This window comes from Mandrillus leucophaeus, unplaced genomic scaffold (genome assembly GCF_000951045.1).
Source record: "Mandrillus leucophaeus isolate KB7577 unplaced genomic scaffold, Mleu.le_1.0 Scaffold951, whole genome shotgun sequence".
Lineage (NCBI taxonomy): Eukaryota > Metazoa > Chordata > Mammalia > Primates > Cercopithecidae > Mandrillus > Mandrillus leucophaeus.
In genome coordinates this window covers 192,422-218,091 of record NW_012110375.1, presented here as the reverse complement: position 1 = coordinate 218,091, position 25,670 = coordinate 192,422, and the positions used below count along the sequence as shown (strand labels likewise).

General features: G+C 38.8%; 1 protein-coding gene and 1 pseudogene across 1 annotated transcript; both read right to left on the bottom strand.

The window, feature by feature from the left end:
- Positions 1 to 4,881, bottom strand: part of LOC105532371 — a 33,874-nt pseudogene extending 28,993 nt beyond the window's left edge.
- A 564-nt stretch (positions 4,882 to 5,445) lies between these two features.
- ADH6 (alcohol dehydrogenase 6 (class V)) lies at positions 5,446 to 22,185 on the bottom strand. The gene is made up of 9 exons (XM_011970547.1): positions 22,074 to 22,185; positions 19,158 to 19,259; positions 16,578 to 16,719; positions 13,376 to 13,463; positions 13,028 to 13,244; positions 11,624 to 11,884; positions 10,406 to 10,538; positions 7,729 to 7,867; positions 5,446 to 7,047 (listed from the first exon to the last, which is right to left on the bottom strand). Exons 1-9 carry the CDS (start codon positions 22,089 to 22,091, stop codon positions 7,023 to 7,025), a joined length of 1,125 nt encoding a protein of 374 aa, XP_011825937.1. The 5' UTR covers positions 22,092 to 22,185; the 3' UTR covers positions 5,446 to 7,022.
- Positions 22,186 to 25,670: the final 3,485 nt, after the last annotated feature.

The window sequence follows — 25,670 nt, the reverse complement described above, 5'->3', positions numbered from 1 at the left end:
CCTGTTTGTACTTGTACCCCTTTTAAAATTAAACTAGACCTTCCTAAAAGTAATCCTATCGTCCCCACTGGCATGGGTCCACAGACTCCTGTTCAGACCTTTTGTGGGGGTTCCCCAGGCAGAAGGCTCACAGCTTTTGTGCAGCATAAATCTACTGTGGAACTACCAGCTGTGGCGGGGGACAGACATTGTATATGGGTGAGGGAATGGCCTGAGCTGGAAATGCACCAGTTTGGAACAGGGCCCAGGATGGGCCCCTCATGGCATTTCCTGAATTTAAAAGGAAAAGACTCAAATGTAGCTATAATATTTCCTATTGATCAGGTGGGTATATTCTAACAGTGAACTGCCAAGCCTCTAAATCACCCTCTCATCTAGCTTGCTGAATTCCTGCCTGAACAGAACTGAGAGCAGGCGCTCGAGGTGCTGCTCGAACAGTCACTGGGGCAACTACTTTTCACCCTTGTCCTCTGGAAAAGAAAGATCTGGTGGGTCAGACCACTGTTTTTCTTCAAAATAATAATAAGGGGTGCAGAAAGTTAGGGATGAACCTCTCCCTCCTTTGCCACTTTAGCTTTAGCTGGCAAACAAACCTGCTCTGTCACTTCTTCTGTTACTTCGTTATACTCTCCTTCCCCTTATTATTAGTGTGAAAAGGTTCCAAGGTGGAATGAACCAGAGTCCACACTTGTCCCTTTGTTACCCTGATGCTTCTGAGCTCCCCTTCTTAGTCACCACGGGGATTGCTTTAAGAGTACTCTGGTGTCCTCCAGGTTAGTTCCATGTTCTCCAGCGGTCACTCTGACGACCCTTTGACCTGGATTTGAGCCCCCACGTATAGGCGCCACTTGCCGAGATCATCTCAGTTGGGGAGACTGTAACCCAGCGGTGCTAGAGGAATTAAAGACACACACACAGAAATATAGAGGTTTGGAGTGGGAAATCAGGGATCTCACAACCTTCAGAGCTGACAGCCTCGAACAGATTTACCTACATATTTATTGACAGCAAGCCAATCATAAGCATTGTTTCTATAGATTATAGATTAACTGAAAGTATTCCTTATGGGAAACAAAGGGATGGGCTGAAATAAAGGGATGGGCTCTGGCTGGTTATCTACAGCAGGAGCATGTCCTTAAGGCACAGATCGCTCATGCTATTGTTTGTGGTTTAAGAACACCTTTAAGTGATTTTCTGCCCTGTGTGGGCCAGGTGTTCCTTGCCCTCATTCCGGTAAACCCACAACCTTCAGCGTGGGTGTCATGGCCATCACGAACATGTCACAGTGCTGCAGAGATGTTGTTCATGGCCAGTTTTGGGGCCAGTTTATGGCCAGATTTTGGGGGGGCCTGTTCCCAACACATTGATATCATCATATGGCTTTTGTTTTTAGTTCTGTTTATGTGATGAATCATATTTATTGATTTGAATATGTTGAACCAGACTTGCATTTTTTTGGATAAAGCCTACATGATTGTGGTGGATTACATTTTTGATGTTCTGCTGGGTTTGGTTTGCCAGTATTTTGTTGATGACTTTTACATCTATGTTAATCAGTTATTGGCCTGAACTTTTCTTTTATTGTTGTGCCTCTGCCAGGTTTTGGTATCAGAGTGATCCCAGCCTCATAGAATGAGTTAGGGAGGAATTCCTCCTCCTTAATTTTTTGGAATAGTTTCAGCAGGAAGGGTACCAGCTCTTCTTTATACATTTGGTAGCATTTGGCTGTGTATTTGTCTGGTCCAGGGCCTTTTCTAATTCTTTTAAATTACTGACTCAATATCAGAACTCATTATTGGTCTGTTCGGGGTTTAAATTTCTTCCTGATTCAATCTTTGGAGGTTGTATCTTTCCAGGAATTCATCCATTTCTTGTAAGTTTTCTAGTGTGTGTGCATAGATGTGTTCATAATAGTCTCTGAGGGCTTTTTTGTGTTTCTATGGGGTCAGTGGTAATGTCCTCTTTTCTCTTTCTGATTATGTTTACTTATATCTTCTCTCTCTTTTTTCTTTATTAGTCTAGCTAGTGGTCTGTCAATATTTTTATTCTTTTGCTGCCACCCTAGAAAGGGGTTATAGTCCTGCAGCTGTCCACTTTCAGGTGATGCCTGCATATCCTGCAGAATCATCTGTGAACCAGGCCCTGGTCTTCTCTTTCTCTGTCAACTGATCATAGGGAACTCCCCTTGAAGCCTTCGGTGCAGGCTGGGGGAGAGAAGACAGTGTGGCAGGAGTGGAGGCCATGGGTATTTGAGCCACTTCCTCATGTAACTTACTTGTGCCTTCAGGACCTGCTCAAGCCCGATCACATATATACCACTTCCATTTGATGATGGAATGCTGCTGTGCATGACCCACTTTATGGCTAGATGGGTCAGAAAGCACCCAGTTCATGATAGGCAGTTCAGGTCACATGGTGACTTGATGACCCATATTTAAACATTCAGTTTCCACCAAAGCCCAGCAACAGGCCAAGAACTATCTCTCAAACTAATTCCTAATTCTCCCCTCCCTGTAGCCCTGGCGACCACCGTTCTACTTTTGGTCTCTATGAATTTGACTACTCTAGGTACCTCATGTAAGTGGAATCATATAGTATTTGTACTTTTGTGACTGGCTTATTTCACTTAGCTTAATGATATTAACATGTCACTTAGACATTATGCTAAGTGAAATAAGCCATCCATGCCATAGCATATGTCAGAATTTCACGCTATTTAAGGCTGAAAAATATTTTACCATATGTACACACCACATTTTGTTTATCCGTCTGATATGGTTTGGGTCTGTGTCCCCACCCACATCTCATGTCGAATTGTAATCCCCAGTGTTGGAGAAGGGGCCTGGTGGGTGGTGATTGGATCATGGTGGTGGTCCTTTATGAATGATTTAACACCATATTCTTTGTGCTTCTCTCATGATAGTGAGTGAGTTATTGCAAGATCTCATTGTTTAAAAGTGTGCAGCACCTCCCCACCCCCTGCTCCTGCTCCCACCATGTGAGATGGCTTGCTCTCCCTTTGCCTTCTGCCGTGATTTTAAGTTTCCTGAACCTCCTTGGAAGCTCAACAGATGCCAGCATTGTGCTTCCTGTATAACCTGTATAGCCTGTGGAACTGTGAGCCAATTAAACCTCTTTTCTTTGTAAATTACCGAGATGTTTCTTTATAGCAACTGAAGAATGGATGAATACACCATCTATCCATCAGTTAATATTTGGGCTGCTTCTACCTTTTGGCTATTGTGAACAATGTTGTTATAAACATGGGTGTAAGAGTGCATTTTAAAACTGGCTACTAAAGTAGACAACTAGAGTTTTATCCCATGGAAAACTCTCTGGCTTTGTTTATTTTGTAGAGACTTCTACTAGTCACTTGTGGAGGGCTGCTTGGTGGGGCATAAATTCCCCAGGTCTTCCGGACTGCTTTAACAGAAGTAGGCAGATCAATCTTCTATAGTTCTGGCAAAAGCCCTCAGACATGAGAGTGCCAACACCAGCAGCTGAAAGCCACTAGGGCACAGGGAAGTGGTAAGGTCCTAGGAATATGGATGAGGCACTGATGGCAGCAGCTACAAAAACCCATTGTGTAACTTGTACTCACAGCTATTGGCTTTAGATGCAAAATTTTTCTCCTTATTTGCACCTTCATAAACAGCTTCTCAATTGTGCCTTAATGCACAGCTTGTCAATTATTTTTCCTACTTCCAGTCTCTGTCATCTGCCTACTGTCCTCCACAGTGCTGCCAAAGGATTTTTTTTTTCTTTTTATGAGACAGGGTCTCACTTTTTTTGCCCAGGATGGAGAGCAGTAGCATAATCCTGGCACACTGCAGCCTCCAACTCCTTGGCTCAAGATTCTCCTATCTCAGCCTCCCAAGTAGTTGGGACTAGAGGCATATACCACCATGTCCGACTAATTTATTTTTATTTTTTTTATATTTTTAAAAACTTTTTGTAGAGAATAGGTCTTGCTATGTTGCCCAGGCTGAAAAGTCATGTTTTTTTTCTGAAACACAGATTTGGGCATGCCAATCCTTTCCTTGAAAACCTTCTGTAACTATCCCTAGTCTATAGAATGAAATCCTTCCCCCTCTTCATTGTTTGGTCCAGCCACACCTCTCTCCCACCTTTCTCATATACACCATCACAGACCATACTCTTTCACCAACTTGAACTTTTCTCATGCTATTACATAGGTTTGCAATATTCTTTCTCTACTTGGTAAAACCTGATGCACCCTTCGAGGCTCAACTCAAGGTTTCCTTCTCTGTGAATTTTTCTCTAATCTCTTCTAGGTAGGACTAATTATTTTCCCTCTGTTTATTGGTTGATTGTTCCTCTGACATAATAGTTATTATATTGCATTTTGATTACTTTCATATATGTGTCCCTAGATGTCAAGCTGTATGAATCATTTTTGTGTCTTCAATACTATGTACATTACTAAATAAATGTTGGTTGAGTGAGTGATTAGTTAAGAGACTATTAAAGCTCATCAAAAAGGCAAAAAAAAAAAAAAAAAACAGAGAATGAAGTTCATATTCTTGTCAGTCCTCCAATGATTGGTTATCTGGCTTATGAATGATGCTAGAGATAAATAAATGGGAGAAATCAGATTCTTTTTGAAATTATTGTGTAAGCAAATGTCAAATTTCACCACTAGAGAGAGAGAACCCTAGTGTAAACTTACAACATTTAATAGGAAACTGAGGGTGTGTATAGGATTTAAAACATTTTCAGAAGCTTGTGCCAACACCAATATAAAGGCTTCCTTGCGAATATGTAGGAGCTGATGGTTCTCACTTGAAAATTGTCAGGGCACATTAACTCTCCATGTCTGGTAGTGCATATTCCTGGTGGTGCAATTATCGGCTTCTGCATGGACCTTGTGTGTTAGTATGAGGCATTTATATTGTATGGACACACATTATTTTATTATTGTTGGGTGATAGCCTAGAATGTAATTATTCTTGTTCTCAGGTAAAAATATGAAAAACTTAAAGCTTCTCATTATGCACACAAAAGCTGGAAAAAACTATAGTTCTCCCTGAAGGCTGGACTCCTATAGTGTGGATCTGGAGTTAGGTAAACATTGATGAAGTCTGTAAACTGCCCCCATGTAGTGACTGTCTAGGGAAGTACAGTGACAGGGATTGGAAAGAAAGATTTTGCTTTGTGCTTGAAACAAGACATTTAATGTGGACAAAACAGTGGGACTCAGAGACAGTTCACAAAGTCTATTCACAGAGTTTACTGGGCCTGATAGGATTCAAATGTGGTCTTGAAACTGGCAACAACAGTGAATGGTTATACAGTGATGTAGATAGTCTCCAGTACTTGATAATATGTTTGATTGTATATTAACAGGAAGAAAAAAAAGTTCCTGCATTTGTGATAAAATTAGGTGAATTTTGCAATGAGCTACAACATAACAAGACATTCAAAGTCGCTTAAGGAACTGCGCTTTATTGGAGCAGAGTGTGGACACTGTTTACAACAAAACACTTCTGGGAAAACTTGAATTTCCCAAGACCTGAAGACTCCTCCGAGTTCTCACTGTTGTTAGTAAGGTTAATTTGGGGGCAGAACAGGAGCATGCCTTAGCTGCTGTCAGGAAATAGAAGAGCAGAGCAGAGTTGGGCATGGAGGCTCCAGCTTAGACTTGGGAAGATGGAGAAGAGCCATCCCAAGTCCAGAGTGAATAGGTTTCATAGCACCCATCTCCTCTATTTGAAGGAAGCAGGCCCCTAAAGGGAAACACAGGATGCCCAACTCATGAGAATCAGACTCTCATGAGAGTCCTTTGATACCATGTGAAAACCATGACGGCAGAGAGAGACTGAGGGTGCAGCCCACCTTCCTGGCCAATGTTAAATCAGGAAACTATTTTGTTTAGATCAAAACATGATATTCTATTTTTTGGTCTCCCAAGGTCAGCCAAAGTTTGCTGACATGCAGAGGCCCCTCTGTGATCTAGCTGGAGCCCAGAGCTAGGGGAGTCCAGCTGGAGTAGAAGAGCCTGCAACTAGGAAGGGAACTGTTGTTTTGTGTATGGGGGTTCTTTTTGTATCAAGAGGCTTTTTTTTGTATTGAGAGGAAAGGAAGGAAGTCACATCCCAAGAGGGCACTTAACCTTAGTGCTAATTCTAGGAGAACTAAGAAGGGCTGGGGCAGAAAGTCAAAGGGTCAGGGTAGAAGGATTGGATGCCACAAAGAATTACTGGGGCTCATTTTCCCCTTAGCCACTTCTTGGAGGAAGAACTCCATGGGACACATTAGTAAGAAAGTATACAATTCTTCCTGTTTTATATGAAGATTGGAATAAAAAGCAGTTTTGCTGTTTAATATTACAACTGCTTTGTAGGAAGTGTGGATCCTGGTAAATGATGACTCCCCTCACCCCTTTTTTTTTCTGCTGGATCCCTAGGTGGCTTAGCTATGAAGATGGGTACTATGAGCTGCTGATAGTCAAATCATCCTGAGCAATTGAAGAATAATTTGAATTTCCTTTGGCAATCCACGAGAGGAGAAATTTTTGCCAAAGAGATAGGATAAGTGAGCATTTGAGACTGGGTTAACTTGATTCAGGTTAACCTGAATCTTCAATAGACTCATTAATGCGGAGTTCTGTTTCTTCGGAGTAAAATGGCAGAGTTTCATGTCTAGGCCTGTGAGAGAGACATAGTGTACAAGAATATAAAGGTCCACAGGTAGAGGAACTATGAAAATGGAAGCATGTTGCGTTGATCTTTTATGTCTGAAGGATGTGGAGTTGGGTGATTCAAGCCAACCTTAATCTAGCTCTGAAAAGGAGGCTGATCCTGGGTGACACTGGGTTACATAAGAACAATTTTGATGAAATGGTTAGGTCAGAAGCCAGATGTAGGTCCACTGAGGAGTGAATCAGAAGTCAGAATATAGAAACAGGATTGTGTGAATAATTCTTCTAAATCATGAAAATTACATCGAATGCCATTGAGTTGGTGAAATATCCTTCGGGTCTTGCATATATTACACTGTACTTAAAGTATCAGGATACAGCGGATACTGAAAAAAAGAAGAAAGAAAAGGTTGGAACATTTCTAGAGCAATATTTGTGTTTTGGATTTCAAATTCTCACTTTGTAGACCAGTAAACTAGATTTTCTTCTCTTTAGTTTAGGTGAAAAATGAGAAGATTAAATAAGCCATGGGAAGATTTTTTAAAAATGACATGAAACTTGAAGGGTAAAAAGTAGGCAAGCAAGTTTATACTCATGTGGGGAATGCCAATTTCTGGGTTATGGCTGGTTTCTGTTTTTTGGGCCCAAGATAGGATTCAGAATTTGGAATCCTATGAATAATTCCTCTCCTCCCCCAAAGTAGAACAACAAATACAACAATGGCCTGTTTGTAAACTACATTCTTATGTTTTTAAACTTGACATACAATTTTACAAGCTGACTTCCATTAATATGTCATGAAAAAAGAAGCCATATTGGAAATACAGTGCTAATGGCAAAGGTAACGATAGGGGAACACTTAAATACTGTCAGGATTATGTATTTTATTAGCTACAAATAAAACAAAATGCAGAGGGGAAGGAGATGCTTTACAAATTCCTGAAAGCCTCTTCATTCATCTGTATATAACTTCTGCAGCAGGGACTACCTTTCTTCTACTCCCAAGCCCATACACCCTTTCTCTTGGTCTCAAACACACAGACATAAAATTTATGTGGGCAGTTTACCATTTTCCAGTTTTCATTAATTCAACTGCTTCATTGATTTTATCAAGACTCAGAGTATGAGTAATTAGTGGATCTAGATTCAACTTCTCTGCCATATAATCAGCAACCAGTTTAGGGATGTGCTCTCTGCTCTTCCAGCCTGAAAATACAGATTAGTGATGAATTTTATATATGAGACTTCATTATGAAGGAAAGGCCATTTAAAGTAACTGCTGAAGATGCTGGCTTTGACTGAGAAAATCTAAGGCTGTCCCATTTACTTGCCTCAGTCATCAGGAGAATGCCTACCCCAACCACACACCTTATGTAGAGGGTTGGGTTCCTAAAGGAGACTTATGGTACTACAGAGGATAATTAATTCAAAGCAGATAGACTGTGAACCTTGCCGTGAGGTGTTCCTGGTGTCATGTTGCAATCTGTGGAGAGCAGTGAATCCATATCTAATGTATAACAAAGGCCAAGGTCTTGGGAATCATGAAAAGAAGCAATTCAAATGTTAAATATAGCACATTTTTGTGTGTGTGTGCATGCCCTCATGTGTATGTTTTGATCTGCCGCTTCATAAAAGAATCAAATAGCTTAAAGGAAAAGAACTCACTGTGGCAGTGGTCCCAATGAAAGCTCTTGGGAAAAGAATGCGTACAAAGCAATATAAGAATAAAATGTGCTTTCTGGAAGTAAGAATTACACAAGCAAAGATGGAGTTAGCTAAGGTAAGATAAGTTTAGCATTGTATTTTCTCTATTCCCATGATTTTCAAGAAATGCATTAAATTTAGAACTCTGCTAAGTGCCATGCTCAGTGAGTTACCACACAGAATTTGGCAGTCTGCTCATTGCTAGAAAGGGCGGGTGTGGTGTAATTGTGCAAAGTGTAATGTGGCATAATCTGCTCAGTGTTCTATGCAGATTATTCTGTGATAGGATCTTGGCAGTTACTTGCTTTTCTTGGTTCCAGCTTGGGTTAGGCTCCCCAACTTATTCCCCAAACTATCACAAACTCTTCCAATAGATTTATTTTTAATTTAAGTTGGTTTCTGTTATATGTAACCAAGAATTCTAATTACTGCTCTACGTCATGACATGAAGGGCCGGTGTATATATCTATTTGTTTTTATATTTTGATTGGTGATCTGATAAAGCATTTTTACATCTATATCAACCCCCTACTTTTTTATTATTTCAACCAAATGACAGGAAGGAAAATTCTAGGATCACAGACGGGACTAGGCAGTGTTTCTCAACAAGGACACTCCTGGCATTTCGGGTGGGGAACATTCTTTATTTTGCACATGGTAGGAGGTTTAGCAGGACTGCCCAACACCCATTAAATGCTATTGTTGATTGAAAATCATTGAACCAGAGGACTATACTATTTGTGGAATAAAGTAATTTACATTAATGATCACTATATGAGTGCTAGAGTGGCCAGTGAATCAGGTTCATTCACTGAGGGCTTTAAGAATATTGGTGATCTTATTTTTACAAGACTTAGCTGAGTATGTATATTTTGAATTAACATTATCATCTATAAATACAATAGAGAGAAATGACAATGGGTGTATTCAATGATCTTAAATAGAGGAACTAAAATTACAGTTATGAGAAGATTAAATAAGCCATGGGAAGAGTTTTAAAAAATGACATGAAACTCGAAGGGTAAAAAGTAGGTAAGCAAGCTTATATTCATGTGGGGAATGACAATTTCTGGGTTATGGCTGTTACTGAAATTACAATTCCTCTATTTAATAGATTATATGTATAACTGGATTATTATTATTTTTTTCTTACTGGTCCTGCCATGTATCTACTCTTTATAAATGAGTTAGGCAAGGCTTCTAATATTCGTAATAACATGCTGCCATAGCTTACTTGGGGACTACAGATAGCTCCCTTGTGCAAGTAATTCAGGTACTCCTCTAATTCTCATCTCTTTTTGTCCAGGCATTCAGATTGCCCAGAGTTTCTGGATAAATACATTTCTTCATAAATTTCAGATTTCTTGCTTAAGAGCCCAGAATCTTAAGCAGATTTATTTAATTTAGTTTGTCTTCTACTTTTTCAATAAAATACTCTTCTAAAGTCTGTAAAAATGTTCCAGGACAGGTAAAAAACAAAACAAAACAAAACAAAACACAAACAGAAAATCAAAGGATTCTATGATAAGATATTTTTCCTCGGGGTAAAATCATTCTTACTTTTTTATCAATAGTATTTCTTTTAAATCATGAATCCATTGTGTTTAATATATTTGAGTTGGTAGCATGACAACTCATTTGTTTGGGATAAGATTTTACATGAGTTGAACAACGACAACTAATGGCTAAGTATATCCTCCAAAGAATCCCAGCTGGCAGGTGTATAATTTCGCTGAAGTATAGTTATAGATTACAATATTGCCTTCTTTTCAATTTAGAGTTTGCTTTAAACTTTGGACACTGGATTCTTAACCAATCAATTAAAAAACCTCTTTTCCATCTTTGCATGAGAAAAAGCTTTCCAAGAGGAACTAGATACACCCACTATCCATCCCTTTATATTGGGTATTCATATATTGAAAAAAAATTTGTAATATAAAGCTGTTGTTTTATGTCCTTTCTTAAGCGTTTATGATATATTTTTCTATTTCCCACCTTCACATCCCCAGGCATTTCCACCCTTTCCTGCTTCATCCATACCTCCAAAAACAGAACCCTTCAAAGAACGTCCTGAGAATAACTGGCCACTGATGTTGAGTTGACCACCGGCAGGCAACACCCCAACAACCACACAGACCCCATAGCTCTCATTGCAGGAGGCAAGGGCAGCTGCCTGTTATAAAGTGATGCAATACAGTACAGGGGTTAAAAAATGTATGTGAGGATTGAGCCTGCATCTTAATTTCAGCTTAACTCCTGAATGGTCTATGACTCTCTTTTCTGATTCTCCCTATTCTCATTTGAAATAACATTTATCTTGTAAGGATGCTGTGAAACACATATAAGATCTTGTATGTTGCCTAGTATAGTACCTGGCATTTTAGGACTCAGTAAATGGAAATAACAAAAATAAAAATAGTAAAAACATCCACAGTGGTGATAATATTAAAAATAATTTTTATAAAAATTATTACTGACGCAGGTGGCTGGTAAGAATTGACATTTTTCTTTTAGACAGCTAAGAAGACAGATATTTATATAATAAGATGCTAGTAAAGTGAGAAACAGATACCGTTACATTCATTATGTTCAAAGGCTATTTCTCAGAGTAAGAGTGTGAGAAAGGTTTTGCTGTATCTTCTTACAATAAAGGAATTTATGTATGGTGAGTCATGAAAATATTTTTTATGCTGGGAAAAGAGCCCAAGTTGGAAGAGGCAGTTGTTGAGTTTCCATACAGCTGACTAGAAGACAGAGCCATACAACCCAATAATACACTATTTCTCCAAATCTCCAAAGAAAACAAGCCTCAGATTTTGAAGTAACTTCCCCTCAGTTTCTATTCTCTTATGTAAACCATGTTTAGCCAGAAAAACCACCACTTTTTTCCCCTTCAGTTTTGAAATGAACCCGTTTAATCATGACTAGTAAATATTTTTCTTGGAAACTTATATCAGATCTGACATGAAAGACTACCGAAAGTGAAAAGCACATTGATTTGTAAGGTCATTAATCAAATTTTAACCTTATCTTGCTTAAAACTTCTGGCTTTGAAATTATATGAAAGTTCTAGATTTAGTATCTGGGATAGTGAATAAATTTGTAGGAGTAGACAGAGGGCACCAGCTGAGATGTCATGGAACACAAAGAAAATTAACTAGAGCAAAGTGGAGGGAATTTAAGAAAGCTCATCCAACTATAATCTAAAATGATGACTGGTAAAAGTATTGGTAATTTTCACTCCAGAGGATTACATACCAGAGTGTCCAGATTTCCAATGGCCTCAAAGCAGAAGTCTATACCAGAATCTGTCATATCAAATAAAACTTCTTGAATGGGTTTCTTTAAGTCCAGAGGGTTGAGGCACTCAGTGGCACCCAATTCCTGTGCCTTCTTAAATTTCTCCTTGTTGACGTCCACTCCAATGATCCTGGCTGCTCCTGCCGCTTTACAACCCATGACAACAGACAAGCCGACTCCTCCCAGGCCAAACACAGCACAGGTAGAACCTGGAGTCACCTAAACACATACAGGCAGAAAACCCAGAAAACAGAAAGCAAAGAGAACGTACATCTTTACTCATTTGGGAAGGCTAAGTCTATGTGCATGTATTTTTTAATGAGTCATAAGCAAACGATGTTTACATACATAATGTATTATAACTAGAAAGTTTGAATTTTTAAAAATATTTCTAGATATGGAATACTCTTGTCATAGGAACAAAAAACTACCTGAAAGTAGAGTTTCAAGTCATAGGAATTAGTCTGAGTAGTAGTTTAAATGAATTTTCATTGAATCTTAAGACTTATTTGACAGTGTATTTAATTCCAGATTTTTTTGAGTTCTTTAAAATTATCTCTATCTTCCTACAACCATTTTTTTTTCTCTCTCTCCCTCTCTCTCTTTCTTTTGGTATCTGTAAAATTTTCATTACTTATAGGGTCAATGTCTTGTGAAGGCAAAGGCTTTTTTTAAAAAAATTGAGTACTGTCCTACATAGGACTAATTAAAATTTTTTTTTCCATTCTTTCTCTCTGTATAGTATTGCGACTGATGGACAAAATTCAACAGCATCTTTAAGAAGGGAGCTGGGAAGGTTTCAGTGATGTTTTAGAAATAAGAGTTCAATAGCAGCCCATTCAACCAGAATGGGATCCCCTGGTCAATCTGTCTAACGTAGTAACAATTCCTTCATCACTTGGTTCCTTTGCTCTCCTTTTCTTTTTATTAGCATTTATCACTACGTAATATATCATGCAATATAATATTAACTTCATGAGTTTTGTTAGCTGCTGAATTCTTGCACCTGGGACAGTAAATGGCTCCAGAAATATTTGTCTAAGGAAAGAAAGGATAAGTTGGAATATGAAAGGCCACAGAGTCATGTTGTAACTATGTTAGATTTAATTTTCAGGGATTCCTGATATTTCCACTTGTGAATGGCATCCAGACTTAATCTGTCATTTACTACTGACCGAGAGGGAATGGGAAAAATGTTGAAGCGGGTGTGGGAAGACTAGGTAGATAGCAGAGAACTCAAGGATGTTTGGAGTCAGGCTTGGGATTTTTCCTTTGATATGATAAGACATGACCAAGATGCATGAGGCCTTTCAACTCCATATCCCAATAATTCCATTCCAAATGGGTATAAATGCCCCTCACCTTGGCAGTATTGATTGCAGCACCAAACCCAGTGGAAAAGCCACAGCTAATTAGGCATACTTTATCCAGAGGAGCAACTGCATCAATCTTGGCAACTGAGATTTCCTTTATCACTGTGTATTCAGAGAAGGTGCTGGTATTACCAAAGTGATATATTGATTTTCCGTTGCAGGTAAACCTGCTGGTACCATCAGACATCAGTTGGGGTTTTGACTGTCTTTTATAGACAAAAAAGAAAAAAAAAATACACATACACACACACAAAGTTTATTTTGAGTTAGAAAGTTTAGATCTTCTCCAATGAAAGTGAATTAAGTTTTCAAAAAGAAAATATTAGTAAAAACTTACTTGACTTGTATACAAAAATTGCCCTCAGAATTCAAGCAAGAGGTACATTCTCCACACTGTGGCAGAAAGAGTGTGATAACTTTGTCACCTAAGAGCAAAATCATGTCTTATTAACATATCATTTTTTAAGGAAACAGATAGCTGTCTTTCAGGATTTTGAGAACAAGGCACCCAAGAAGAAATGATAGCTGAGAATTATTTCCACATTCAGTTGTTCTTGATACCACAAAGCAAATCAAATACTTACAAAAAGAGAGAATGTCTTCAGCATCTGGGCCCAGCCCTGGGCTCAGTGGCTGAATCTTGAGGAACTGGCTCCATATTTGCCTCCTTTGTGAGTTCTTCTTGGAGTATCAAATAGTTTTTTGTCATATATCCATTCAGTCAAGTCTTATCTCTTCTTACATTTTCAACACTAATTTCCTTTCTCAGGGATTGAATTTAAAATAGTATGGATACCACATACTCACAGAATAAGTTCTGGATTAGGGAGAAAAAAATTGCTTCTATGCTGTTCTCTGTGTTTGACATCAACCCTTTCTTCTTGACCTTAGAGATCAAAGGTAGGCAGACTTCTGTAGTAGTGGTCAAAGTATCAGGACATGATTAGAAGAGCTTGCCTGTGATGTATTTTACTGGCTGCCCCCATGGTCTAACACTGTAAACCAGATAAATTTGTTTTATACTTTTAGTTAAAAACCTTATTAAGATTTAGTTTCTTCTATTTTATTTATTTTTATTTTTTAAAAAGTAACACATACATATGGTAAAAATTTAAACTGCACAAAAGTAAAAATTATCACTCTATTCCCCAGTTCCCCATCTTAGAGACAGGTACTCTGACCAGTAACAATGATATTTTTCAGAGCTGAAAAATGCAAAGGTAAGCACACCATCTACCCTGGTTTGGGCCTAGCTTTTTTACTTAACACTCTATCATGGAGCTTTCTATTTTAGTACATATAGTGTTCCATCATTAATCAGTGCCATGAACACTGATAGATATTTAGGTTGTTCTTTGTTTCCCTCCGCCCCAACACTAAAACCAATAATGCAATGAGTATCTTGTTGTAGACAGAGTTCTAAAATGTCCTCCCAAAGATATCCTGCACAAATCCCTAGAAACTGTGACTATGTTGTGGTATCATGCCTGTGAGTATGTTATGCTATGTGGCAAGGGGTACTCTCTAGATGTAACTAAAGTTACTAATCAGTTGACATTAAGATAGGGAGATTACACTGAATTATCCAGGTGGACTCAAGGTAATCACATGAGCCATTGAAAGAAGAGCAGAGGAAGGCAGAAGAGGAAGTAAAAGTGACTTAACACCTGTGGAAGGATTTAGTGGGCCATGGCTACTTCAAGGCTGGAAGGTGCCACAGAAGAAGAAATGTGAGCAATTTCACGGAGCCGACCACTGGTGAGGAAATGAGGACCTCAGTCCTACAGCCTCAGGGAATTGGATTCTGAAAACTACTTGAATGAACTTGGAAGTCGATTTTTCTCCAGAGGCTCCAGATAAGGACCCACTTGGCTACTACGGTTTTGACCTTGAAACGTGAGCAGAAAACCCAGCCAAGTCCACTCAGATTTCTGATCTATGGAAACTAAGATAATACATTTGTGTTGCTTTAAAATGTTATATTTGTGGTGATTTTTTCCAGCAGCAATAGAAAATGAATATATGAACATATATCTATGAAATAAGTTTCTAGAACTGAAACTGTTGTGTCCAAGAATATCTACATTTAAATGATATTACATATTGCCACATTTAGAGTTGAGCAAATCTACAAATCCAGAAAATCTACGTTCCAAACAATAAGATATGAGGGAGCTGTCTGCCTATATTCTTGTCAACCCTACATATTATCAAACTTCTTAACCTTTGCCGATCTGCTAGATAAAAAGTGTTTCTTCATTGCATTTAAAAATTTTACTGGACATTGACAAATTATATATTTATGGAGTACAATGTGATATTATGTGTATATAGTATGGGATGATTAAATCAAGCTAATTAATATGTTAAACACTTGAAGATTTATATTTTGTGGTGATAACATTTGAAATGTATACTCTTAGCAATTTTGAAATATAGTATAATTCATTATTATTAACTGTAATCACCATGCTGTTCAATAGATCTCAAAAAACTTATTTTTCCTATCTAGCAGAAATTGTATACCATTTGACCACATCTCTCCATTTTTCCCACCCCCCAGCCTTTTAAAATGTTATTTATTTTTAATATGTCTGAGGTTGGGCATATTTTAATGTATTTAAGAGCATTCATATATATATACACACACACACATATGTATATATGTACATTTCTTTAAACTAGATATGTATTTTGTTTGCCCATTTTTCTACTCAGCTTTTAACAATTGCTTTTAAAGAAATTATTTCTATGTTAAGAAAATTGGTCCATTGTCCTACTGGGTTTTGACTTCTGGGGTTTTTTTAAACATGCAGAATCTATGTAATTTTTACATTGTCAAATTTATCTGTATAAATATCTATTTTATATCTTCTGGGTATTTTTTTTGTATTGATTAAAATTTTCTTCCCTTCTCCTAGATAATACAGTGTTCTCCCATGTTATTTTATAGTACTTCTATGGTTTTCCTTTTCACGTTTAATTTTTAGATTCATGTATAATTTTTTTATATAAAGAATGAGATGGCAACCCAATTTACTTTTTTAGTCCAGACAACTATCTAGTTGTTTCAACACAATTTGTTGAATAATCTGTTTCCTCTCTTGAGTTTGAAAGACAAACCTCATGCTGCATTAACTTCTTATGTTTATTTGGATCCAATCTGGGACTGCTGCTTTATTTGGTTCCACTAATGTGTTTGATTGTTTATCATAATGCCTCATTTAAATAATTGTTCAATAATTATTTAAATTATTCAACCTGTTTTTCATAAATGTTTGTCTCATTTGTACTTTCAAGTCCAGTTTCAGTGCATTCTACTTCTTGTTTTCTTCTTATTTTCAAAATGTAAATGCAAAGAATACAATATATTTAGTATTTTATGTAACTTACAAGTAATTATCCCTCCTTTTCTAAGAAGTTGGCAACATTTCACCTTTTATTTCACTTGATCCTGACATACTTAAGGGGTGCTTATAATTTTCTTGATGTTGGTTCCAAGTTGTTGCTTTTTTCTATTACCAGGTGCTAATTCCTACCTGGTTTCACTGTGCTTACTCCTTCTCCAATACTCTCAACGATTCCAGCCCCTTCATGACCCAAGATGGTGGGATACAAGAGGTCCAAGTGTTTACTCCCCAATATTTTCATCTCTGTACCACACAGTCCGGTGGCCACAACCTGCATGGAAGGCAAAGAGTACTGCAGTTCCCACTGTTTCAGATAATGGCGTTTTAGAGTTGTTGATTGTAAGGCTTTTTGCTAGTTTGATATTCTCCATTTATACACTGCATTCATTTCTTATCAGTTTTAATTCTAGGGAAGGGTCAATAATAATTTGTTAAAGCAATGAAATGTTTTTCATTAGCTGATTTCAGAATCAAGATTATGATTGAAAATTTACTGGGGAGGGTGGGTAGAATGGGATCAGAAGAGAAGCTGTAAAATTACAGTGTGACTTGATGTCTGAGGTCTCAATTGGCTTCACTGAGCTTGTAGGTGGAAGTGTGGAGGAGAATGACCAATTATAAAAATAAAGGAATTGAGCTGAGTGCAGTGGCTTATGCTTAAAATTCCAGCATCTTGGGAGGCTGAGGGAGGAGAATCACTCAAGGGCAGGAGTTTGAGACCAGCCTGGGCAAAATAGTGAGACCCCCATCTCTACAATAAATAAATAAATTAACCAGGCATGGTGGCATGCACCTGTAGTCCAAGCTGCTTGGGAGGCTGAACTGGGAAGATCACTTGAGCCCAGTAGTTCGAGGCTCCAGTGAGCTATATGATTTTGTACCACTGCACTCCAGTCTGGGTGACAGAGTGAGACCCTGTCTCTAAAATGAAATAAAATGCAATGAAATAAAATCAGATAGAATAAAATAAATAAATTGGAACATAGGAGGCAAAGGAATAATGTTTCCTATTATAATATAATTAAAACATTAATTTATTTTACAAGTGAGCTTTATAGTTTTGTTATTTGTACAAGTCATAATCTCACTTTATTGTAAGTTAGCCAGACAGTTTAAAATGAAGGCACTCCAGAACAGTGGTTAAGAGTTCAGGGGTGAAAAACTGGCTCTCCCCCTTCTCAGCTGTGTGAACTTGGGGGTAAATTTTTCTTTCTGGGTCTCAGTTTCTTCATTTCTAAAATAAATATGAAGTTTGCATACACGCAGCCACACACTCACACACACACACTCCTTAGTCAAGAAATGAAATATATTGAAATTTGTGCATGTAAAAGGAGGATTATTGGAACAATATCATAAAATTGCCTGAATTACCTGCGACCCAACTGTAGAAAGTGCTGTCAGACCTCATAGATCTAGACATTTACCAAATAGTCCTTCTCTTTATCTCTTTACTTGATTCAATATGGGCATAGTTGCATTCACCTATTATTCTCTGCAGATCGGCTTTCTCCATTTATTTTGCTGATCATGGTTAAAAACAGTTACCAGTGATGAGTCTGCCCAACCTAACCACTGCCTGCCATCACTTACTCTGCTATAGTGCCCATATCTTCGTTCAAATTCACTGGTGAGAGCTTCAGATGTGTAGCTTGTCTGATAATGGCTGAATGTCTTTGAGTGAGGGTCTAAACCTGGTTGCATGAGTTGGGACCCTGGGGGTGGGGAGTGGATGCAGACAACCCAATAGCGCACTGCTTACTCCATGGGGGATGTAGGGTGGAGAAGGCGCTCTGAAAAGAAGGCACGAACTGTGCAGATGAGATGACTTAGAAAATGACTGTCTCTTTGTAATCTATCATTAAACAGTACTTCTTCTTTATTGTTATAATTAAAATAATAACAAAGGACTCTGAACTGCAAGTCAGGTAAACTATTTTCTAGTTTGGAGGAGGCCTATTAGAACCATCTGGAAGTGATTTTAAAAATTTGCATGTCCAGGCTGCACCCCAGACTAATTAAATCACAATTTCAGAATTTCTGGGGATGGGACTTGGTTATCAGCATTTTTCAAAGCTTCCAGCTGATTCCAAATAGGTAACCAAGGTTGAGAAAAACTGTTGTCATCTCCTGCACTCAAGCAATCTTCCCGCCTTTGCCTCCCAAACTGCTGGGATTACAGGGATGAGCTATCACGCTCAGCCGAGAAAAATTAGTCTATATTTTTGTTCTACTAGCTGTGTGACCAGCCCCTAAACCGCAGTTGGCTTCAGGCTTCGCATCTGTAAAATATCGGGTTTTCCTAAGGCCCTTCCAGCTCTAACTTGAGTTTCCAGACTCAGCTGTGATTTGTTTGTAATCAAACAATTTTTTATTCAAAATATTTCAAGATAAATATTATGAAGAATGCCATAAAAATTTACAAGTAGAGATTAAAATAGGGCTTGAGGGTAGAAATGTTTTAAATTAATAGTTAGTACAATAGCTGTAAATTAGCCTCAGTTTTATTCTTTGGGCAGTTAGCCTATACTTTACCTCCCTAACCTTTTATCTGGCTGGATTGAAAAATTGATGGAAATGTTTATGAAAAAGAAATGCAAAGATATGCAGTTTTATTTTTTTTCTGAGTTGAATATCCTGAGAAGAATATGTAACTTACAGTAAGAAGCTCTGGCTTTTGGTGTGACTTTTTTTGTTTGTTCGTTTTACCTTTATGCGAACTTCCTTTGCCTTTGGTGGGGCCACTTCTACCTCCTCAATAGAAAATGGTGCACCAGGCTTCCAGAGTATGGCTGCTTTGCATCTTATAACCTGGGAAATAGAATATGGGGGCAGAAAGAGAAACTCCGTAAATTTGAGAGTTGGAAGATTGCTATATTAGTGATATAGAATCACTAAATTGGATTAGTCCAATTTTCTGCACTCAAGAACACAAAAATAATAAATATATGCTGAAGGTAGTCTTTCTGACCCCAATTTAAGTTTTTTTGTACTATCAGCCTCAGTTGGTATTAGTTTTGCAAATACCAAAAAAAGTTGGTATTAGTTTTACCGTGGCTCACGCCAGTAATCCCAGCACTTTGGGAGGCCGAAGCCGGCGGATCATGAGGTCAGGAGTTTGAGGCCAGCCTACCCAACATGGTGAAACCCTGTCTCTGCTAAAAATATAAAAATTAGTCGGGTGTGGTGGCGTGTACCTGTAATCCCAGCTACTCAGGAGGCTGAGGCAGGAGAATCACTTGAACCTGGGAGGCGGAGGTTACAGCGAGCCGAGATCATGCCACTGCACTCCAGCCTGGCAACAGAGTGAGACTCCATCTCAAAAAAAAAAAAAAAAAAATTGTGCCTATTTATGGGATACATGAAAAATTTTGTTACATGTATATAATGTGTAGTGACCAAGTCAGGGTATTCAGGGTGTACATTACCTGAGTATAATACAGTTTTTTTTTTTTTTTTTTGGACGGAGTTTTGCTCTGTTGCCCAGGCTGGAGTGCAGTGGCCAGATCTCAGCTCACTACAAGCTCCGCCTCCTGGGTTCACGCCATTCTCCTGCCTCAGCCTCCCAAGTAGCTGGGACCACAGGCGCCCGCCACCTTGCCCGGCTAGTTTTTTTTTTGTACTTTTTAGTAGAGACGGGGTTTCACCATATTAACCAGGATGGTCTCGATCTCCTGACCTCGTGATCCGCCCGTCTCGGCCTCCCAAAGTGCTGGGATTACAGGCTTGAGCCACCGCGCCCGGCCAATACAGTTTTGTTGAGTATAGTCATCTTACTCTGGTATCAAACATTGAATTTATTCCTTCTATCTTATTGTATGTTTGTACCTTTTAACCCACTTCTCATCATCCTCTCCACTCACCCTTCCCAGTCTCTGTTATCTATTTTTCCACTCTCTACTTCCATGTGTTCAAACTTTTCAGATCTCACATTTAAGTAAGAACATGTGATATTTGTCTTTTTGTGCCTGGCTTATTTCACTTAAGATAATGATCTTCAGTTCTATCCCTGTTGCTGCAAATGACAGGATCTCATTCTTTTTTGTGGCTGAATAGTACTCCATTGTGTATATATACCACATGTTGTTTACCCATTCATCCGTTGATGGATAATTAGGTTGATTCTATATCTTTGCTATTGTGAGTAGTGCTGCAATAAACAGGCAAGTTCAGGTATACCTTTAAAATATTATTTTTCTGTAGGTAGGTATCCTGTAGTGGGATTGCAGATGTCATACTTTTTATATTACTATGAATAAAGTGGCCTGGTGGCTGTCTCAGGGTAGGAATGGCATTACAGTGTGGGAGTTATTTGTGATCCTAAGCATGGGAAAAATCAGTTTTGGAGTGGAAGGGTGAGTTATGGAGCAAGGAACGGAGGCAATCATCAAATGGTGTCTATTGGCAGACTGAGATTGGAGAATTTGTTGGTGGCAAGGTAGTTCTTAAAGGTTCTGATTTCAGGCCACCACTGTTGTCACTATAAATTCTCTTTCTGTGTGGCCTTATCTATTTTGCAGATTCAACCAGTACCTTTATGTGAGTAATCTATATTTATGGGGCATATTTCTCCCTAGACTAATGTATTCATTTGCTGTTTGAAGTTCCTGGAGGTATTTCAAACTCAACATGTTAAAACATGAACGTGTCATTATTTCTTTTTCCCATTTCCACCTTCCTCCATGCTCTAGTAGACAAAACACTCAATATATTCCTCCCTCTGCTACCTCTATTTCAACTAGCAGCCATGCAGTGTGTTCACTCACTCAAGATAGAAACCTGGGAAGTAGCCTCAATTTTTCTCTCCCTCAGTCTTCACAGTCTAAATTTTTCAGGGATATGTCGCCTTTTCTCCACTCCTGCTACTACTGAAAAAGCTTCCTGCTTTATCTCTGTCTTGCTTTTACCACCTTCGAAATCACCCTTTATACCATTGCCATTTGAAGTATAATCCTAGTCACACCAATCTCTTATCTAAAAATGATGTTGTTACCCTTTGCTTAACTGGATCCACTGACATCAGGATTCTCTCTCTGTCAGTCTCTCCAACCTTATATCCCGTCACTTTGTGCTTCAGGCTTTACCTTTCAGCTCCCAAACATATTCTGAAATTTCTTACATGGGATATTTTCTCAGTCTCTGTATTACTCCTCATGTTGTTTTATCTGTCTGCACACACTTCTTCTTTACCTGGTGAATTCATATTTCTCCAGTGATTTCCCCTTCGGTATCACCTCCGGGAAACCAAACTGGGTTAGGAGCATTTCCTTGAGGCTCCCATCCTCTTTCTCTTTACTATTCTTGTATATTGCTTTATAATTGCTCTTTTATAATTATTGTCTCTCTGTGAGATCCTTGGAGAAGGGGATATATCTTTGACTCTGGAAATTCTGATAAAGAGCTTGGACATTACTTATTGAAGAGATGAGAGAACTGAGGGAAGTCAAAGCAGATAAAGTGAATTAAGAAAAAGGGAGAGAACAAAGAGGAGAGATACTATGATTATGACAGCTTCTCACCTTTAGGAGCCCAAAGACTAGCTCTGGGTGATTAGATGTTGGTAAAGAGATGAGCACAGAAACTAACAAAGATATGACACAACATAAAGAATAAGACTTCACCTACTTGGCCTGTAGTATTCATGCTGATTTTCTCCACCACGGACAAATTTATTGAGAAAGGGAGGTCCTGTCGCAACTTTCACTGTAGAAAGTACAAAGGTACACAGGTGACTGGTAGATCAGAAGGCTGGGTCCTGAGCTTTCTATGCAGTCAGGTGATTATCAAACAGGAAATACAGATTCTCCTGCTTCTTGAGGGAGGTTCCTAAGTGTAATCTGAAATAAACTCAGCTCAATGAAAGAGCACAAAAGGTGAAATTGCAAACTATCTTTTTTCCCCTTAATCAAACAGGTCCCCTCTTAGTATCCACTCTTTCGAGTTTTAAATTTGGACTTTTAAACGTCCAAACTTAAAGTTTCTAACAGAGTGTGTAAAATTATTTCTTTTCTGTTGTTTTCAAAATACAGAAATGGTCATATTTGTCTCGAAACTTGAGTAATTCTTTTGAGTTTCTGAATGTAGACCCCTTGTTGAGAGGTAAGGATGGTATCAGATTTTCTCTAGTAGTTTATCAAGAGCTCCTCTTTGGTGTGCAGAACTGGTTACTCAGAAGAAGTGAAACTAATTTGCATACAGGGCCTACCAACTTGGATTTGGCCCCAAGAAAATCTCTGTGTGTGGACCTGGGTCTTGAGCCAAGGCCCAAGGATCTTGATGAAGAAAGGAGATAAAATACTTTTCCAATGAAAGGCAACACCAGGGGGAATGGTTTAGCTAGAAGACAAGAGAGAATAAGTAAATGCTTGTTCTGTGTAAAATGATACAATCATATTATTTTTCATTTTTAGCATGTTGATATGGTAGATTACATTGATTACTTTTCAAATGTTGAACCAGCCTTGCATACCTGGAAAAAAATCACACTTGTTGTATAATTCTTTTTTACATATCAATCACTGGATTCACTTTGCTAACATTCTGTTAAAGATTTTTGTGTCTATAATCATAAGAATTATTAATGTTAATTTTCTTTTTTGGCACCATCTTTGGTTTCGGTGTCACAGTAATTTTATAAAATGAACTTGGAAGTATTTTCACCTCATCCATTTTATGGAGGAGATTGTGTAGAACTGTTATTTCTTTTTCATTTTTTTTTTTAGAGACAGATTCTTGCTTTGTCATCTAGGCTGGAGTGCAGTAGTGCGATCATAGCTCATTGCAGCCTCAACTTCCCAGGTTCAACTGATCCTCCCACCTCAGCCTCCTGAGTAGCTGGAACTACATGTATGTGTCACTAAACCCAGCTAATTGTTGTATTTTTTGTAGAGGTGGGGTCTCACTATGTTGCCCAGACTGGTCTGGAGTCCCTGGGCTCAAGTGATCCACCCACCTTGGCCTCCCAAAGTGCTGGAATTACAGGCATGTGCCACCATTCCCAACCTATGTTAATTCTTTAAATGTTTGGTGGAATCTCCTTTTTGAGATGTCTTAAGTTATAAATTAAATTACCTTAATAATTGTAAGGTTATACAAATAATCTATTTCTTATTTGATGAGTTTTCATAGTTTGCAATTTTGAGGAATTGGTCGACGTTACCTAAATTGTCAAATTTATCCGTGTAGAGTTGTTAATAGTGTTATTCCCTTATTATCTTTTTGAAGTCTGCAGTGTCTGCAGCCATATTCTTGTTTTATTATTATTTTTTTTTTGAGATGAAGTTTCAATCTTGTTGCCCAGGCTGGAATGCAGTGGTGTGATCTCTGCTCACTGCAACCTCCGCCTCTATTGGGGGACCTGGCCAGCAGCCCGCAATACACGGGGCTCTCTCTTTGTTCCCAGGTTGATCGGCAGGTCGAGAAATAATAGACACACACAAGATAGTGAAAGCTGGGTCCAGGGGGGGCACCGCCTTCTGGTCCTGCGGTGCCAACAATGTGCTGCATATGCCAGCATTTATTATTAAGTTTAGTGAGGGCAGGGGTAGGTTAGTGAGGGATTTAGGGTCATTTGATTATGAGGTGAGATGGTCACATGGGGATGAAGTAATTCTTTAACGTAACATCTGTATGCAGAAGTACAGTATACAATCCCAGCACTTTGGGAGGCCGAGACGGGCGGATCACGAGGTCAGGAGATCGAGACCATCCTGGCTAACAAGGTGAAACCCCGTCTCTATTAAGAAATACAAAAAACTAGCCGGGCGAGGTGGCGGGCGCCTGTAGTCCCAGCTACTCGGGAGGCTGAGGCCAGAGAATGGCGTGAACCCGGGAGGCGGAGCTTGCAGTGAGCTGAGATCCGGCCACTGCACTCCAGCCTGGGCGACAGAGCGAAACTCCGTCTCAAAAAAAAAAAAAAAAAAAAAAAAAAGAATTTACAATATAGTGTGTGCATCAGTAATTTCTAACAGAGCCTTAAAACAGAAACACAGTCTTTCCATAACCTATGATTAGCAAGATATTAATCAGCAGTAACAGTTGCAGCAAGAGCTGGATACAAACAATCCATAGTAACAGGATGTGAAGTTAGACAACGGGTTAGACTAGAAATTCTCAGAAGGGAGTGTGCCTTAACCCTAAAGAGGCCTGGAAGAGCCGTGGCAAGATGAAGGCATTTATAGCCCTATCTTATCCATATGGACAGGCGCCCCCCATGCATCCGCTTCTAGGCTCTCCACGAGGGTCGAATTCCATTCCCAGAGCTATGGACATCTGCTTTTCTGGGACAGGAATCTTGGTGATGTGAAACCTCCCTGACTGCATGTCCATTCATAGGCTCTCTGCAGGGGGAAGCACATCACGCGCTGTTGGCTCATTCTGGCAGTCCAGCTTGGCATTGTCTTTACACAATCCTGCATGCAATTTTGTATTTACAATAATCAGGGGCATTTCATCTTTTATTCGGTAGTAATAGTTTCAGGGGGTCTCCCTACACGCCTCCCAGGTTCAAGTGATTCTCCTGCCTCAGCCTCCTGAGTAGTTGGGATAACAGGCATCTGCTACCATGACCAAGCTAATTTTTGTATTTTTTTAGTAGAGACGGGCTTTTGTCATGTCGACCAGGCTGGTCCTGAACTCTTGACTGCAGGTGATCCACCTGCCTTGGCCTCCCAAAGTGCTGGGATTACAGGTGTGAGCCTCCACGCCAAGCTGTTTAATTCTGAATATTAGTAATTTATGTCTTCTGTTTTTCTTAGTTTATTAATTTTATTGATCTTTTCAGTTGCTCTTGTTTCTTTGATTTTTCTCTTCTGTTTCATTAATTTCTGCTCTTATTTTTCTTATTTCCTTTCTTCTGTTTGTTTTGGTTCTGTTTGCTTTATTTCTTTTGTTCATTTATCTCTGGGAACTGAGAGAAAGTATATATAACCTAGATATCTGAGAACTTAGAGGCCTTGCTAAACTGTGATTTGGACAATGAATAGGAGTTAATGAGACATGGAGTTTGATGAGAGTGGGGTATGGCATGGATGGATTCCAAAACAAAGAACTACAAGTGTGAAGGCTCAGAGACAAGAGAGCCTGAGATCATTCTTTGAGGGGCAGACTTTGAGGGAAGCATTGAAAGGACCTCAGTGTGATTGAGGCATTGAATTCAAGGGGTGAAATGACAAAATGTGAGAATAACATGGAAGGTTGATGTAGAGAAAGGAGTGGTAGGCT

What these genes read in the sequence shown, in the direction of transcription:
- ADH6 (XM_011970547.1), bottom strand. An exon ending in AGTAAGCACAGTGAAACCAG is followed by an intron (nt 13,464 to 16,577) that starts GTAGGAATTAGC and finishes TTTTGCTCTTAG; the next exon opens with GTGACAAAGTTATCACACTC. An exon ending in CTGCAATCAATACTGCCAAG is followed by an intron (nt 11,885 to 13,027) that starts GTGAGGGGCATT and finishes GTATGTGTTTAG; the next exon opens with GTGACTCCAGGTTCTACCTG.